The 13,235-nt window shown below is 34.7% G+C and overlaps 1 protein-coding gene across 2 annotated transcripts; it reads left to right on the top strand.

Moving 5' to 3' along the window:
* The first annotated feature begins 750 nt into the window (after positions 1-750).
* Positions 751-9,830, top strand: mob3a (MOB kinase activator 3A). 2 transcript variants are annotated; one of them, XM_015000536.2, is made up of 4 exons: positions 751-981; positions 3,144-3,684; positions 6,800-7,002; positions 9,397-9,830. In XM_015000536.2, exons 2-4 carry the CDS (start codon positions 3,267-3,269, stop codon positions 9,424-9,426), a joined length of 651 nt encoding a protein of 216 aa, XP_014856022.1. In that variant the 5' UTR covers positions 751-981; positions 3,144-3,266; the 3' UTR covers positions 9,427-9,830. The 2 variants fall into 2 exon arrangements, with proteins under 2 accessions (XP_014856022.1, XP_087864136.1); XM_088008010.1 differs by having other exon boundaries at positions 751-1,088.
* Positions 9,831-13,235: the final 3,405 nt, after the last annotated feature.

Raw genomic sequence — 13,235 nt, 5'->3', positions numbered from 1 at the left:
TCTTGCCAGGCAACGCTGAACAAGACCGGAAGTTGAAATGTGGCTTTTCAAAATAAGGTTTTCTCGTTCTATGTACTACGGATTTGTACCTAAAATATGTGATGTAGTTGCTTATGGTTACTTTACATAAATAATAAGCGATTAAAATAATATGTCTCGGTAGTTTAAAAAAAAAGATACAATATAAATTAATCTCCATGAGCTTTATTCTCTGTATAAAATGACACTGACAACTTGATTTAGTCACAGTAAAAAAAAAAGATTATAATAATTTACTTTGAGAAAGTAAATTATTAAATTTAATCAAACTGCATATTTATATACATATATGTACCGATTAGACATATGGTACATTTTGAAATCCCAAAAACAAGAAGCAGTAGAAGAAGAAAAATATAATTTTACTCCTTTCTACATATACATTTCTGTTTTCTCTGGTGTGTTTTAAATAAACAACAAGCTAGCTATTGGAGTAGACTGACTGGTTGTAACATCTTAAAAGATATGTGTAGATCCCTAATCTCTTATCTAATCTGTAATCTGTGTACAAATGCCTGTCTACTGAGAATGTGTGAAACACTTTCTATTCATCTCTAATTCCATAATAAAATTTTTCCCAAAGTTTTATTCATGTATGTACAACCTGGGTAAGATTCATTATGTAATATCCAAGCAACAATATTTTCATAAATTCGTTACAATCCAGTGGAAAAATTCAAGTCAATTATTTTGAAGGTCTCAACCGGAAGTCACTAGCGTTACCGCTAACTTTGTGGTGGTGTACTTTTCGCATCGCAGGGAGGAGTCAGACGTTAGTTTCTTCATTAAAGTGCCATATTTATTGATTTATCGCCGTCTTTGCAGCATGTTTAGCTGCCTGAACCAATAATGTAGGTCGCGCATATCACTGACGTACAGCTATCGACGAGTTATCGTGTAATCTTTCGGCAGAAGACCGAAGGAAACAGGAAGGCGGAACAAGTAAGTTCGGGAAAGTGCCTTTCAACTGTGCGGTTTCGTCACCGTTTGATCAGACCGTCTCAGATAACTGATGTTGTTTCTGGTTGATTTGGTTGATAATTGTAATTGTGGGTATATAAGGTTTCTTGTGTATGATTATTGTTATTATTATCATTATTATTTTATTTTTCGTTGTTGTTTTTTGAGCAACAAGTCCGTGCGCGCTGTGCAGCGTCTAGAACAAACTTCACCAACAGTCGTCATGTGCCCCGCTGTTTTAATCTCCGGGGCTTTCATCCTGGAAAATGAGCTAAAAACGACACAAATCCTCATTGTTATGAGGGGGGTGGTGCTCATTCTTCAGACAGAGGGCTAAATAACGGCACTAGTGTGAAGTTGCGATGCTAAAGGCGGGTTCCGTCGTTTTAAAGGTTGTGCATCGTAAGCTTTCAGGGCTCTGAAGTAGGAAATGACTCACGCAGACTCCATGTTTCATCTTTAATGTAGAAGTAACGCTGTTTCACCTTAATTATTGACTTTACTTAACTTGTTTTGAATGTATTTGAAATTGGTGGCACTATTTTGTAGCCGATAAAGTTGGGTTTCGTTTTAAACATTTAACATTTTGAGGGAAGGAGGGGGATTCCTTCTTTTGCGCCCCACCTGTATTCATTGGAGACAGAAAAATGCCATAACTATAATATATTTTTACACATTATAACAAATATTCATGATAATTCAGAATTGTAAACCCCTTTAGTGGTCATTTTAGTAGTTTATGTCTATTTTTGCTTCTTAAAAACACAAAAAGTGGATTTTTCTTTTCTTCCCTTCCCATATATGCACATTTTAATTTCTCAGTGGGTATTCTACAAACCTTGAAGTCTCAAAAAATAACAGCAACCGTGATTCTGATCCATATTTGAGATTTTTTTTTTCCAGTGCAAAGTGATAAAGAATTTGCTCCACCAGGATCCATGGAGACGTTCCTATAAAGATAGCAATTTTTACAGCATGGAAATATTCCTGAAATCAAAAATAAACTGTGGTCATTGAGGCATGTCTCCTGACATCTGATGAAAACTGATTTTAAACTATATGAACAATAGTTCTGGGGTCATTTAGCGAAATCTGGGAAAAAACTGTGACCCAAAATCATGCTTAATTAAAAGATATATTTAGATGTGATAAAAATGTTCAACAAAAATCCTTTAGTGAAACTTGTCAGAATATTTCAGTTAATTGATCAACTAAACGATCAAATTTATGAATACAAAGTTTTAAAAACTGTGACAGAATATTATAGAGAATATTAAACTATGAATTATTTTCTGTTTTTGATCTGCGATTTGTGCAGCATCTACCCCAAAAATGTTGAAAACATTAACAGGATTGACTAAAGACGAGAATAAAAAATAGTAAGTATAAAAGTACAAACTTTTTAAAATATTTGAGATGAAATCTGAAGTGGATAATAATGCTTAACTGTTTAATAACTAAAATCATGTAGAATTTTTTGATTCTGACTACTGGAAATTAATATTATCTTACTATAGATTACCTTTCAAGAAGAAAAAAATAGTCTGAAAATAATAAATGTGGATGTTTTTGTATTTTGATGTGTATTTAGTCTGTTAATTCAATCCCAAATCAATGAGAACAGCAGTTTGATCTGACTCAGATTTGAACCAGATGAGTTTTCAAGCAGCTTTTAATTTGTTTGTGTGCGAAACAGAACGGGTTTGGACTGTGGACCTTAGAGAGTCTGCAGCTTTATACAGTCGCCTCAGAAACAGTCAACTTTAAAATGAAGCCAATATTCAGATTTGTGTTTGAACTTTAGGTTTTATTTCTGTTGATGAGCCGGTTTGGGGCATCAAAAACACCCAGTTCTGTTCAGCAGTGTGAATTCACTGATCTGCTACCATTGACGTTTGTCACAAAATAACTACTTTTTTCTCTTAATCATTAAATGGATGAATGCACCAACCAACGGTGTGTGCTTTCCTGTAATTTACCCCGATCAAAAAATCTGAAATCTTTATTCAGTTTTATAGTTTTTTGGGTTGAAATAATTGGCAGCAGACCTCAAAGAATGCCAAAAATTGGCCTCGCACCACATTTGTAACCTTATATTTTGCTACTTTAATGTCTAATCTGATTCTTATTTCTTCTGGATGCAGGTTAAGAAGCAGAAGCCAAACAGTTTGAAAACACTGAGGTCTGCACAGGTTGTTTGCGCAACCTTTTGACTGCGTCCTCCTCCACAGTAAATAATTCACCAGAGGGATCCGTCGTAGGCGACCATGTCTATGGCCCTGAAGCAAGTCTTCAACAAAGACAGAACGTTCCGGCCCAAACGGAAGTTCGAGCCCGGCACGCAGCGCTTCGAGCTGCACAAGAAGGCGCAGGCGTCTCTAAATGCGGGCCTGGACCTGAAGCAGGCCGTGCAGCTGCCGCACGGCGAGGACCTCAACGACTGGGTGGCCGTCCACGTGGTCGACTTCTTCAACCGCATCAACCTCATCTACGGCACCATCAGCGATTCCTGCACCGACCAGACCTGCCCCGTTATGTCCGGCGGGCCCAAGTACGAGTACCGCTGGCAGGATGAGCACAAGTACAAGAGGCCGACTGCGCTGTCGGCACCCAAGTACATGAGCCTGCTCATGGACTGGATCGAGGTACAGATCAACAACGAGAACATCTTCCCCACCAACGTCGGTGAGTCTTTGTTTTTGTGGGGTTTTTTTTTTTTTTTTTTTTGAGTTTCGCTAATTTATTTTATTTTATTCACTGATTTTTCTATATTTGCAAACCAACAAAGTAGTGTTAAATAACCGGATAAGAGAACGAATAACCTCAACAGAAATAAAATGAACATAAAAAACTAGGAGGTGTGCAGTAAGATGGATACATTCAGAACAAAGACAAAAAAACTGAAAATAATCAAATGGTGTTGAAACAAAAACAATAAAATTGGTCCGTTAAGATATACAGCTCTGGAAAAATTAAGATACCACTTAAAATGATCAGGTTCTCTGATTTCACTCTTTATAGGCTTATGTTTGAGTAAACAAAACAAAACATCAAATGAATTATAAAGTCTTTGTAAGCAAAATTGTCCTTCAAAAAACCGAAAAAAAGAGATTTAGTTGAGACCAAAACATCAGACTGAAAACTTTTATCATCTAGTTTTTGGTAGTAAAAAAGAGAAAAATGATAAATCATACAAATTGAAATAATTGAGGTTGTTTTAATTCATCATGTGATTAATTGATTTCTTGCAACAGACCTAATCTGTTCTCCTGTTTTATAGTTAAATATTGAAGGAATTGCTGTATTAAAATAAGGGACATGGAGTAAATTGTTTCTTTAAATTTGCAAATAAACCATCGTCTATGTTGAGTACAGTAACACTGGTAATAAATGTCAATTTAAAATTGCACATACACTTTCAAGCTGCAGTATGTAAAAAAAATATGTATGAAACAGATAATAATAACAGCCATTTGCTGAAAGAGCAACATTAGCTCATTAGTTATTACTAACTATTAGCAGTAGCTAATAGTTAGTAATGAGGCCAACAAAAACCTTTTGTCTGTAAATATATTCTACCCAGAAGTAGTCAAGTGGCAGTTTTAGCTTCACACAAAATAAACAATGAAAAACTTTACATTTATTTTATTTAAAGGTTACATACTGCAGCTTTAATTCTTCTGCATCACATCAGACACAAAATAGGCTAACATTAATGGCTTCCTGAATCATCATGATAACAAAGGATTACTATAATCTCGGTTTCTGAAAGCCTCTCCGTTTATATAAAAAGTAAATAAAAGACTAAAAACATTACATCTTTACTCCTCTATCTGTAATTTGATGTTCTTATAGTGAAGATTAATTTTGCTTAGAAATGCAGATTTGATATAAAATATATGGATAAAATATTCCTAGAAAATGCATGCACATTTTTAGTTTTATTATTCTCAATAAATATTAGCATTTAATGCATTCTGCATTATTATATGCAAATATTTACATATTAAATGAGTTAAGATTCAACAGTGTGACCTAACCCTATGAAATAATTTATGCATTTCTAAAAAAAAAAAGTAAAAAAAAATTTGATGAGTGATGTAGAAATAATCAGTGTATATACTGAAAATGTAACAGTACGATTATTTAACTTATTATTTCTGAATCTGTGTACAGTAAACTGGTTTTATTTAGATATTCACATTATCCTCAGTTAAGTTGAATAAATCTGGATGAATCTAAGTTGTTTTGATCTTCTGCAGTCAAACCTTCATGTTAACCGTTTCATAAAACTCATATTCAACAGAAAATGAAACATAGAGCTCATTCAGCAGGGCAAATCAACCCATTGTGTCCTTATCCGCTCATCAGCAGCGCCTGCTCTTCACGTGTGGCCTTTGAGTTTCTGTGGTTCCCATCAGTCCGAACTCTCCGTTTATTCTCGCTAAACTTGAAGTTGTTGAAAGAAAACCACTTCCTCCTCTGCAGCTCTACAGTCAACATTTATCACCAGTTTCTTTTGACGCTTTTTCCACCATGAAGCTTCCTGAGACGAAGCCAAACGAGCTGAAGCATGGAGACAAACGGGTTTTCTAGTGTCAATAGAAATGTTTTTCGACAGGGTGTCTTTGGTTGTAGCCTAGATGAGAGGAAAATTATTTTTGCCGCAGTCGCTTCTAATAGCAAAAATATAATTTAGAAACCTTGAAACACTAAAACAAGTAATCACGCAGTGGGAAAATTAAACACAATGTCAAAGACAGACAGTAATCAAAAGGAACAATCGCCTCAGATAATATTACAAATGCAGAAGGTTGAGATGAGATAATTTGCAGATTGTTTGTAGAGACAACATGAAAGTCGTTAATAGCCCTAGAGCTGCAATGGCTAAGTATGAGGTTATGGTTTAATGTTGTTTAAACAGAAAACACTGCATGTTGTTTACTGTTGCCTAGTTTTACTCTGACTCAGTTACTGTGCAGAGAAATTGAGACCATGATGTAATAATACAAGATTACGTTTACAAAGATCAATAAACTTTACATTCTAATGAACATTTAACGCTGGAAAATAAACAAAACGCTTCATAAAGTTAATCATAAAGTCTCTGCAAACAAAATTGTCCCTCAAAAAAGGGCTAAAGCACCAGACCGAAGACTTTTGTCATCCAGTTTTTGGTAGAAAGAGGAAAAAAGTTAAATCATGCTAATTGTTGAGTTTAATTCATGATCCAATTAATTAATTGATTTTTTTTGCTTATTGCAACAGGCCTATTTATAATGTTGAATAAAAATCAAAATAAAGTTCAACCTGAAATAATCATCTGTAACCCAAACTCTGGTGCAAAAAGCAACTTTTAAAATAACCTGTGGAAAAAAAAATAAATAAATAAAATAGTTGTGCAATCCAAAATATGAAGCGTTTGTATTTCAAGGCTGGATTTATTAGATTACCTTCTGCGTTTCGCATCGCAGACGTTGAGGATTCGGTAAATCCGCGGCAGTGGCGTTCTCGTCTGGACGTTATTATCTCTGCATGTATGCATGGCCTCTGCTGCGGCTCAGCAGCTGACTTTACAACAGAAACATCCAGGCAGTGGATTAAAAAAATGGGTCACACCATGCCCAGTGCACTATGAATAGAAACCAGCGCTGATGTGAACTACTTCCTGCTAATTTTGTCAAAGCAAACTGCAGTCAGACGAACAGAAAATGTAACTTTTTACTAGGTAGTTTGTTGTGAATGTGTTTTATGCGTGGTGCAGACAGTAAGAGAGTCTCTCCTTCTGCTGCTCCTCCAGGTACTCCCTTCCCTAAGTGCTTCATGCAGGTGGCTAAGAAGATTTTGTCTCGTCTGTTCCGGGTGTTTGTCCACGTCTACATCCACCACTTCGACCGGGTCTCCCAGATGGGCGCCGAGGCGCACGTCAACACCTGCTACAAGCATTTCTATTACTTCGTCACTGAGTTCAATCTGACGGACCACAAAGAACTGGAACCCCTGGTGAGTCACACACACCTGGACCTGAGCAAACTAAACACCAGAAAGGCTTCAAATGGGGGCAAATCAGAGAGCAAACAACCTAATAAATAATAATTACAGATCCTTGTTTTAATTTGATTTAATTGGTTAAATTATATTAAAATTTACAAATGAAGACAAGATTATTTTCTAAAGGAACTTTCATTTTAACATTAACTTAAAAATCTGTATGTCTTAGATAAAAAAGTAAAAGTATTATGTGGAAGGAATTTGGGAAAAACAAATAATTAAAATCAAAGCTTTAGCGCCCCTAGCGGTGAAACGGCGTAAAAGCACCACCATTTCACAACATACCTGAACATTTGATTCTTTTAGTACATCTAGGTAATTATATTATATTCATGATATATATAATAATATATATTAACAATATATATCAATAATAATGTGCTAATATAATATAATATTATATTACTATTATTATCTCAGTATTTAATTTCGCTTTGGATTAATGAAGTATTTTTAATTGAATTTGAATTATCTATTATTATTTAAATAGAGAAAATATTGTCAACAACAAGAGTCATTGTTAAAGAAGATGGCTGTTCAGAGAGATCTATTTTTGGAAAGTTGAGTGGAAGGAAAAACTTTTAGGCATAGATTTGTAAGTACCTGGGAAAGCCACAGTCAAAGTGTCCTGAACTCTGGGTAAAGAGGACTAGACTGTTGCTCAGATGCAGTCAAATCAGGCTTTTAATTTGGAAATCAAGGTCGTAAAGAAAGTGGAGAGGCACACTCTGTCTTGAGGTTCGCTGAAGCTTTCAGAATGACGATTTGGGGCTAAATCGTCTGCTGGCCTAACACATCCAAAGCCAGTGAAGCCGTTTCCTTCTGATGGTGAGTTTTATGGGGATGAAAGAACCGATACATAGATTAATGACCATGATAGAACTGGAGTGGAACGAGAGCCAACCAAGTACTGCTCAAATAATCAATAGTAGGCTTAGTTGGCTTAACTGAATTCATTAACTTTTTTTTATAATATGCTGGTTTGTTGAGATGTACCTGTTGTGTCATAGTGAGTGATGGTAAAAATAAACTCCCTGCTGTTCAGCTTGAATGAGAAAATCTGAATCATGCAAAATGCTCTGTGCAGCCAAAAGCAAAAACATGTAAATTTCCACCCATGAAGGTAAACACAGCAGCTCTGCAGACTGGCTCGTTTTCATACATGTTGCAAAAACAAACGTTGGGACATTTTATTTTGGTTTAAACAAAGGTTTTCTCTCAAACAGTGCAGTTTTCCTGCAGCCTTACTGAGCTCAGACTGAAGGCCTCTCCCCCCTCTGAGGAAACTGTTTATGGATTTAAAGCAACATGTTTTGACATTTCTCGGATCTGCAAAGTAGGTCTCCCTGATCAGATTGAGTTTACAGAGCTGTAAACTCAGAGCTTTAACCTTTAACCTGTTTTCTGTTTTTGATCCATCGACGTCTTTTCATGTGATCAAGCTCTGGAAAAACTCGGCTGCTTCAAAATCAGGACTTTATTTCACCACCTTGGAAGATTAACAATGAAAAATTATTAAAAAAATTATATTATCTGTTTAATCACACATGTATGTTTCCTGCAGTGAATAGTTGAGAAAATTTTTTATTTTAGCCTCACAGAGTCACCATGCTGACCTAATTCAACCAATCTAGAGGGGAAAATGCACCTTAAAAGTAATAATTATATAAATTCTTTACAATATTTTCACAATTTCTTATCAATATTTGCATGCAACATTAACTGGTTTTAGCTGTTGATTGATACAAACTTGCAGAATAAAGAAAAATCTTGCTTTTTGACTAGAAATGAAAGAACGAGATGTTTAAAGCAGCAATTAAGCCAAAACTGTACAAAAAATGTTCTACCCAGAACTCCTGAAGTGGCATTTTTAGATTTACCTGCTTCAAAATAAATAAATCTGATCTGTAAAAATAAATAAATCTCAGATTAAGCTCCTGTTGCTCTCCATCTATTAATCAACAGATCAGATGCGTCGTTTAAGTACACTTGATCATTTGCAGCAAAGGAATGCTATAATTTTAGCCAATAAAATGTTTATTTTCTAATTTAAAAAAGGAATTAAATAATTTGTCTATTTGTAATTTTATGTGTTTCTACTATTGCATGAAATAGGTTTCAGTAGTTGAATGAAAAATCTGCAGAATGGAACAATTTCTTTAAAATAAAATTAAAGTTTTTTTTTATTATTCTATTAGAGCTTTATTAGGAATTAACTTGTTTATTTTTACTGGTGCAGCTCAATAAATCAGAAAATCATTGAAAAGTTAATTTATTTCAGAGTCAGCCATTAATACTGATTATATGTAGCGTTTCTAATAATCGACTCGCTGTTTGTTTCCACAGAAAGAGATGACTGCTCGAATGTGCCACTGAGGGATCTGAGGACACGCTGGACACGTCCATCCGTCCATCTCCATGACTGAATCAGAGAGAGAAATGGGAGCAAAGAAATCCAGAGTCTATTTTTATATTTAAGTACTGTAATCTATTTTATCCACATTCTTTAGGTTTTCAACAAGAACATTCTCGTGTGAGGCAAACTATTCCTTTAAAAAAGAAAAAACAAAAGAAAAAAAAGCTCTTGCAGACATGTTATCAGACCACAGTATTAAGAGGCGTATGTTTGTGTTCATGTTTTTCTATTTTATTTCAATCGTTCCACCAGGCTATCTCCTTCCTCTCGGTTTAAAATGATCTGAAATTAGATTTTTATTTCTGACTGTAAGTCTTAAAAATCACTATGTTGTTACATTAAAGTGATTTCTAATCTGTTTTAAGTGGAAGTGGTTTGTTTGTGTTTACATCAACACTGACTGGGTTCCAGCAAAGTTATTATAGTTAAACTAAAACTGACTGAAGAGCAAAAACTGAAACTGGGAAAACATTTTCTTTAACTGAAATAAATAAAAACAGTAATTAATGGGGGAAATTATTATAAAACTTACTGAAATACAGATATAATACTCTTCATTTTCCTGTTAATCTATTCTTTCAGACTGACATGAAATTGATTTTTTTTATTTACTTTTTCCCACACAAGCAGTTTACGTCAGCTGTTAGCAAATTACCGCACTTTATGTTCCTCACGGCGGTACTTAAAACTGTCCGCAAAATGGCGACAGCAAAAGCTGGGACAAAGTGCCAAAGTCAGATGATTGTTCCAGAATAATTTAACTGAAAATTGGTTATATAGGTATAATCACAATACTTTGACTTTTTGTGTTCTGCATCTAAAGATTAAAGTATAAAACAACTCAAACTAGTACTATAACTAATAAAAACTAAGTAATTAAAGCTGCAGTAACTTTTATAAATGTTTTTTGAATGTATTTTTTTAAAACTCTCCATGTCATGACATGACATGCAACGCTCCAGAAAACAACCAATCGGATCCAGGAGGAGGGACTTAGTGTTGTTAATCATCCTCATGTACTCGCTGCTAAATGTACTAATGGCAGAGAAACAATTTGTCGTTACAGAAAAACTGTTTATCTGTGTGGCTATGCTAACTAGCCTTAGCATTCATAACATTTAAGCCATCTGAGAGCAAGGGGGTAAGAGGATGAGATTTTGATTGACATTGCTAAGACCCGCCTCCCAGCTCTGATTGGTTGTTTTTAGTTGGAGCTGGGAGATGGCAGAGGAGCTCAATGTTTCACATTTCAGTTTTTGGTAAATTATCTGTCTTCTACCATATTGTCATGATATGGTAACAGTTTAAAAACATGCAAAAAAAATTTTTTTAAATAAGTTTCATATTACAGTTTTAATACTAATAAAAAACTAGCAACAAAATACAACTAAACTATAATGGAGGGAAAAAGTTTCTGTAAACAAAATTGTCCTTCAGAAAAAGGGCTAGCTGAGACCAAAACTCAAGACTGAAGACTTCTGTCATCCAGTTTTCTGTAGAAAAAAAATAAAAATACTAAATCATACAAATTAAAATGATTGAGTTTGTTTTAATTTATCATGCGATTAATTGACTTATTGATTATTAGGTTTACATGCTGCATAGCAGCAGGTTAACTCATTTTTATTTTAATGTTAAACCATTTAAGTCACAACTTTCAAACTTAAGGCCCGGGGGCCAAATCTGGCCCGCCGTAGCTTTTTTTGTGGCCCTCTAGACTCCAAATTACACCAGTAAGTCCCTCCAGTTTTTCACAACCAATCCGTAAAGTTAAAAAAGTCAATAGATCCTCTCATTTGTTCTGATTTTACAGCAAAATTTTCTCAAAATTGGTCAAAATATTGGGTTTACGTGACTGCTATCAGTCTTATTTGATGTCAAGTAATAAAAAGTCACATTTAACAGCATATATAGGCACCAATATTTTAAAATTTCCTTACAAATATTTCTAATTTAGCACCACAAAATCTATTATTTTGATTGCCAAACACCACAAAAGGAATCACAAAATCCTGGAGGGACTGAGCAGTGTGAAGATATTATTTAATTGTAAAAAAAAAAAAAAAGTTATTGAATGCGGAATAAACAGCTGTTTAACAGTTTGATGGGTTTTATCTATGTATTCTGGCACAATCGGCCTTTTAAGAACATTATGAATTTTGATTTGGCCCAAAATGAAACTGAGTTTGACCCCCTGATTTAAGTGGATGCGTTGGAACCAGTAAATGTCTGCCGGCCCAGACCAGACGCTACCAAAGCCGGGTTCTGTTTCACTCCGGTTCTCAGATGTCCAACCCGCCGGTGTTGGTTGCTGATAAGCTTAGCAGATGAAGGTCACACGAGACCTGAGCCTCACGCGACGTGACAAGCGCCACATGTCCTGAAAATAAAAAATAAAATCCACGTCCTCAACCCGCCGCTAGGGGGCTCCAGACACCAACACCTGCCTGCATCCGGGGAAACCCAGTCACCTCTCTGCTGCTGCAGCGTTTACAAAATCCGCCCATTGCGCCTCTTATAGGCATGAAGCGCAGACCTGATCTGGATTAAGCTGCTTATGTAAGAAACAGGGCAGACTGTACTGTGATGGAAACAGAGGACAGTTTGTTGTGAATGAACTCCGCCTGACGTGACCGGGTCAACCGCAGTAACGAGAGCAACAAAAACATCTAGTTGGATGGATGTGGAGGCACTTTTCTGCTTTAATTAAGCAAGTTGCATAAATAAGAGGCAGTAAGTTTGAAAACAAATCATTAGGGACGCAGCTAGTAATTATTTTTGTAGCTAATTGTTCTGACCATTCATTAGATTTTTTTTTTTTTAAATGGCACATTCTACAGATTTTTCATTACAATTTTAATGAAAAAGATGCAAATAAACAATTCAAGTTACTTTTATAAATAAGAAAATAAATATTTTATAGCCTAAAATGCAAAATCATAGCATTCCCTTAGTATATGCTTGATCATTTAGATAAATTGATTCATTTTTGTACTAACCCGTTGCTAATTGGATAACAAAATAGGACAATTAGAACCAAAAATGCCACTTGAGGAGCTTTAGGTAGAACATACTGATAGATAAGGGCTTTTAAAAATTATTAAAATGATTTTTTTTGTACAGTTTTAGCCTAATTACTGCACTGAATAAGTTATTTTCTCAGAAGTTGTACTGTTTTTGAGTTTGTATATTCCAGTTAACAATTAATCAATTGCTAAATTAGTTTAAATTTTTTTCAGCCCCACAAAACATGCAGCATAAAATAGCGTTACATTTTGCATAAAATAGAACTTGTTTCTGCTAAAGAAGGACGAGAAAGTGTAACACTTCAGTGAAACAAAATTTAAGATAGACCTGAGCATATTCAACAACAAATATGTTCTAAACACACTAAGTCAAACATTATTTAATGGTCTATCTTTATGTTTCTTTCGGGATTTTGTGTTTCTGGGTAAATTTGTTTAGTCTTCTTAGCGCTGGCCTCCTTCAGTCAAATTAAGCAATTGAATTTTATATTTTGCTTATTTCATGTTGTATTAAACCTTTTCTCTTTTTCCTATGGAATGTAATTTAGAGTAATTTATTAAAATAAAAAGTTAATAGATAGAATAGTATTCATTTGGTGGACATGTTTTAGCTTCTGAAGACTTTAAATATGATAATAGGGGCTCAAACTTGATACGATTCCATTTGCTAGAGAATAAAATATATTATCCTGAGAGTGTTGTTTGTATGGATGCTAATAATAGTAAAAACTATAAGCTAAAGA

Source organism: Poecilia mexicana, unplaced genomic scaffold (genome assembly GCF_051168715.1).
Source record: "Poecilia mexicana isolate PSO_F unplaced genomic scaffold, ASM5116871v1 scaffold_8, whole genome shotgun sequence".
In the NCBI taxonomy this organism is placed as follows: Eukaryota; Metazoa; Chordata; class Actinopteri; order Cyprinodontiformes; family Poeciliidae; genus Poecilia; species Poecilia mexicana.
The sequence above is the reverse complement of the archived record's forward strand: the minus strand, read 5'-3'. Positions and strand labels throughout refer to the sequence as shown.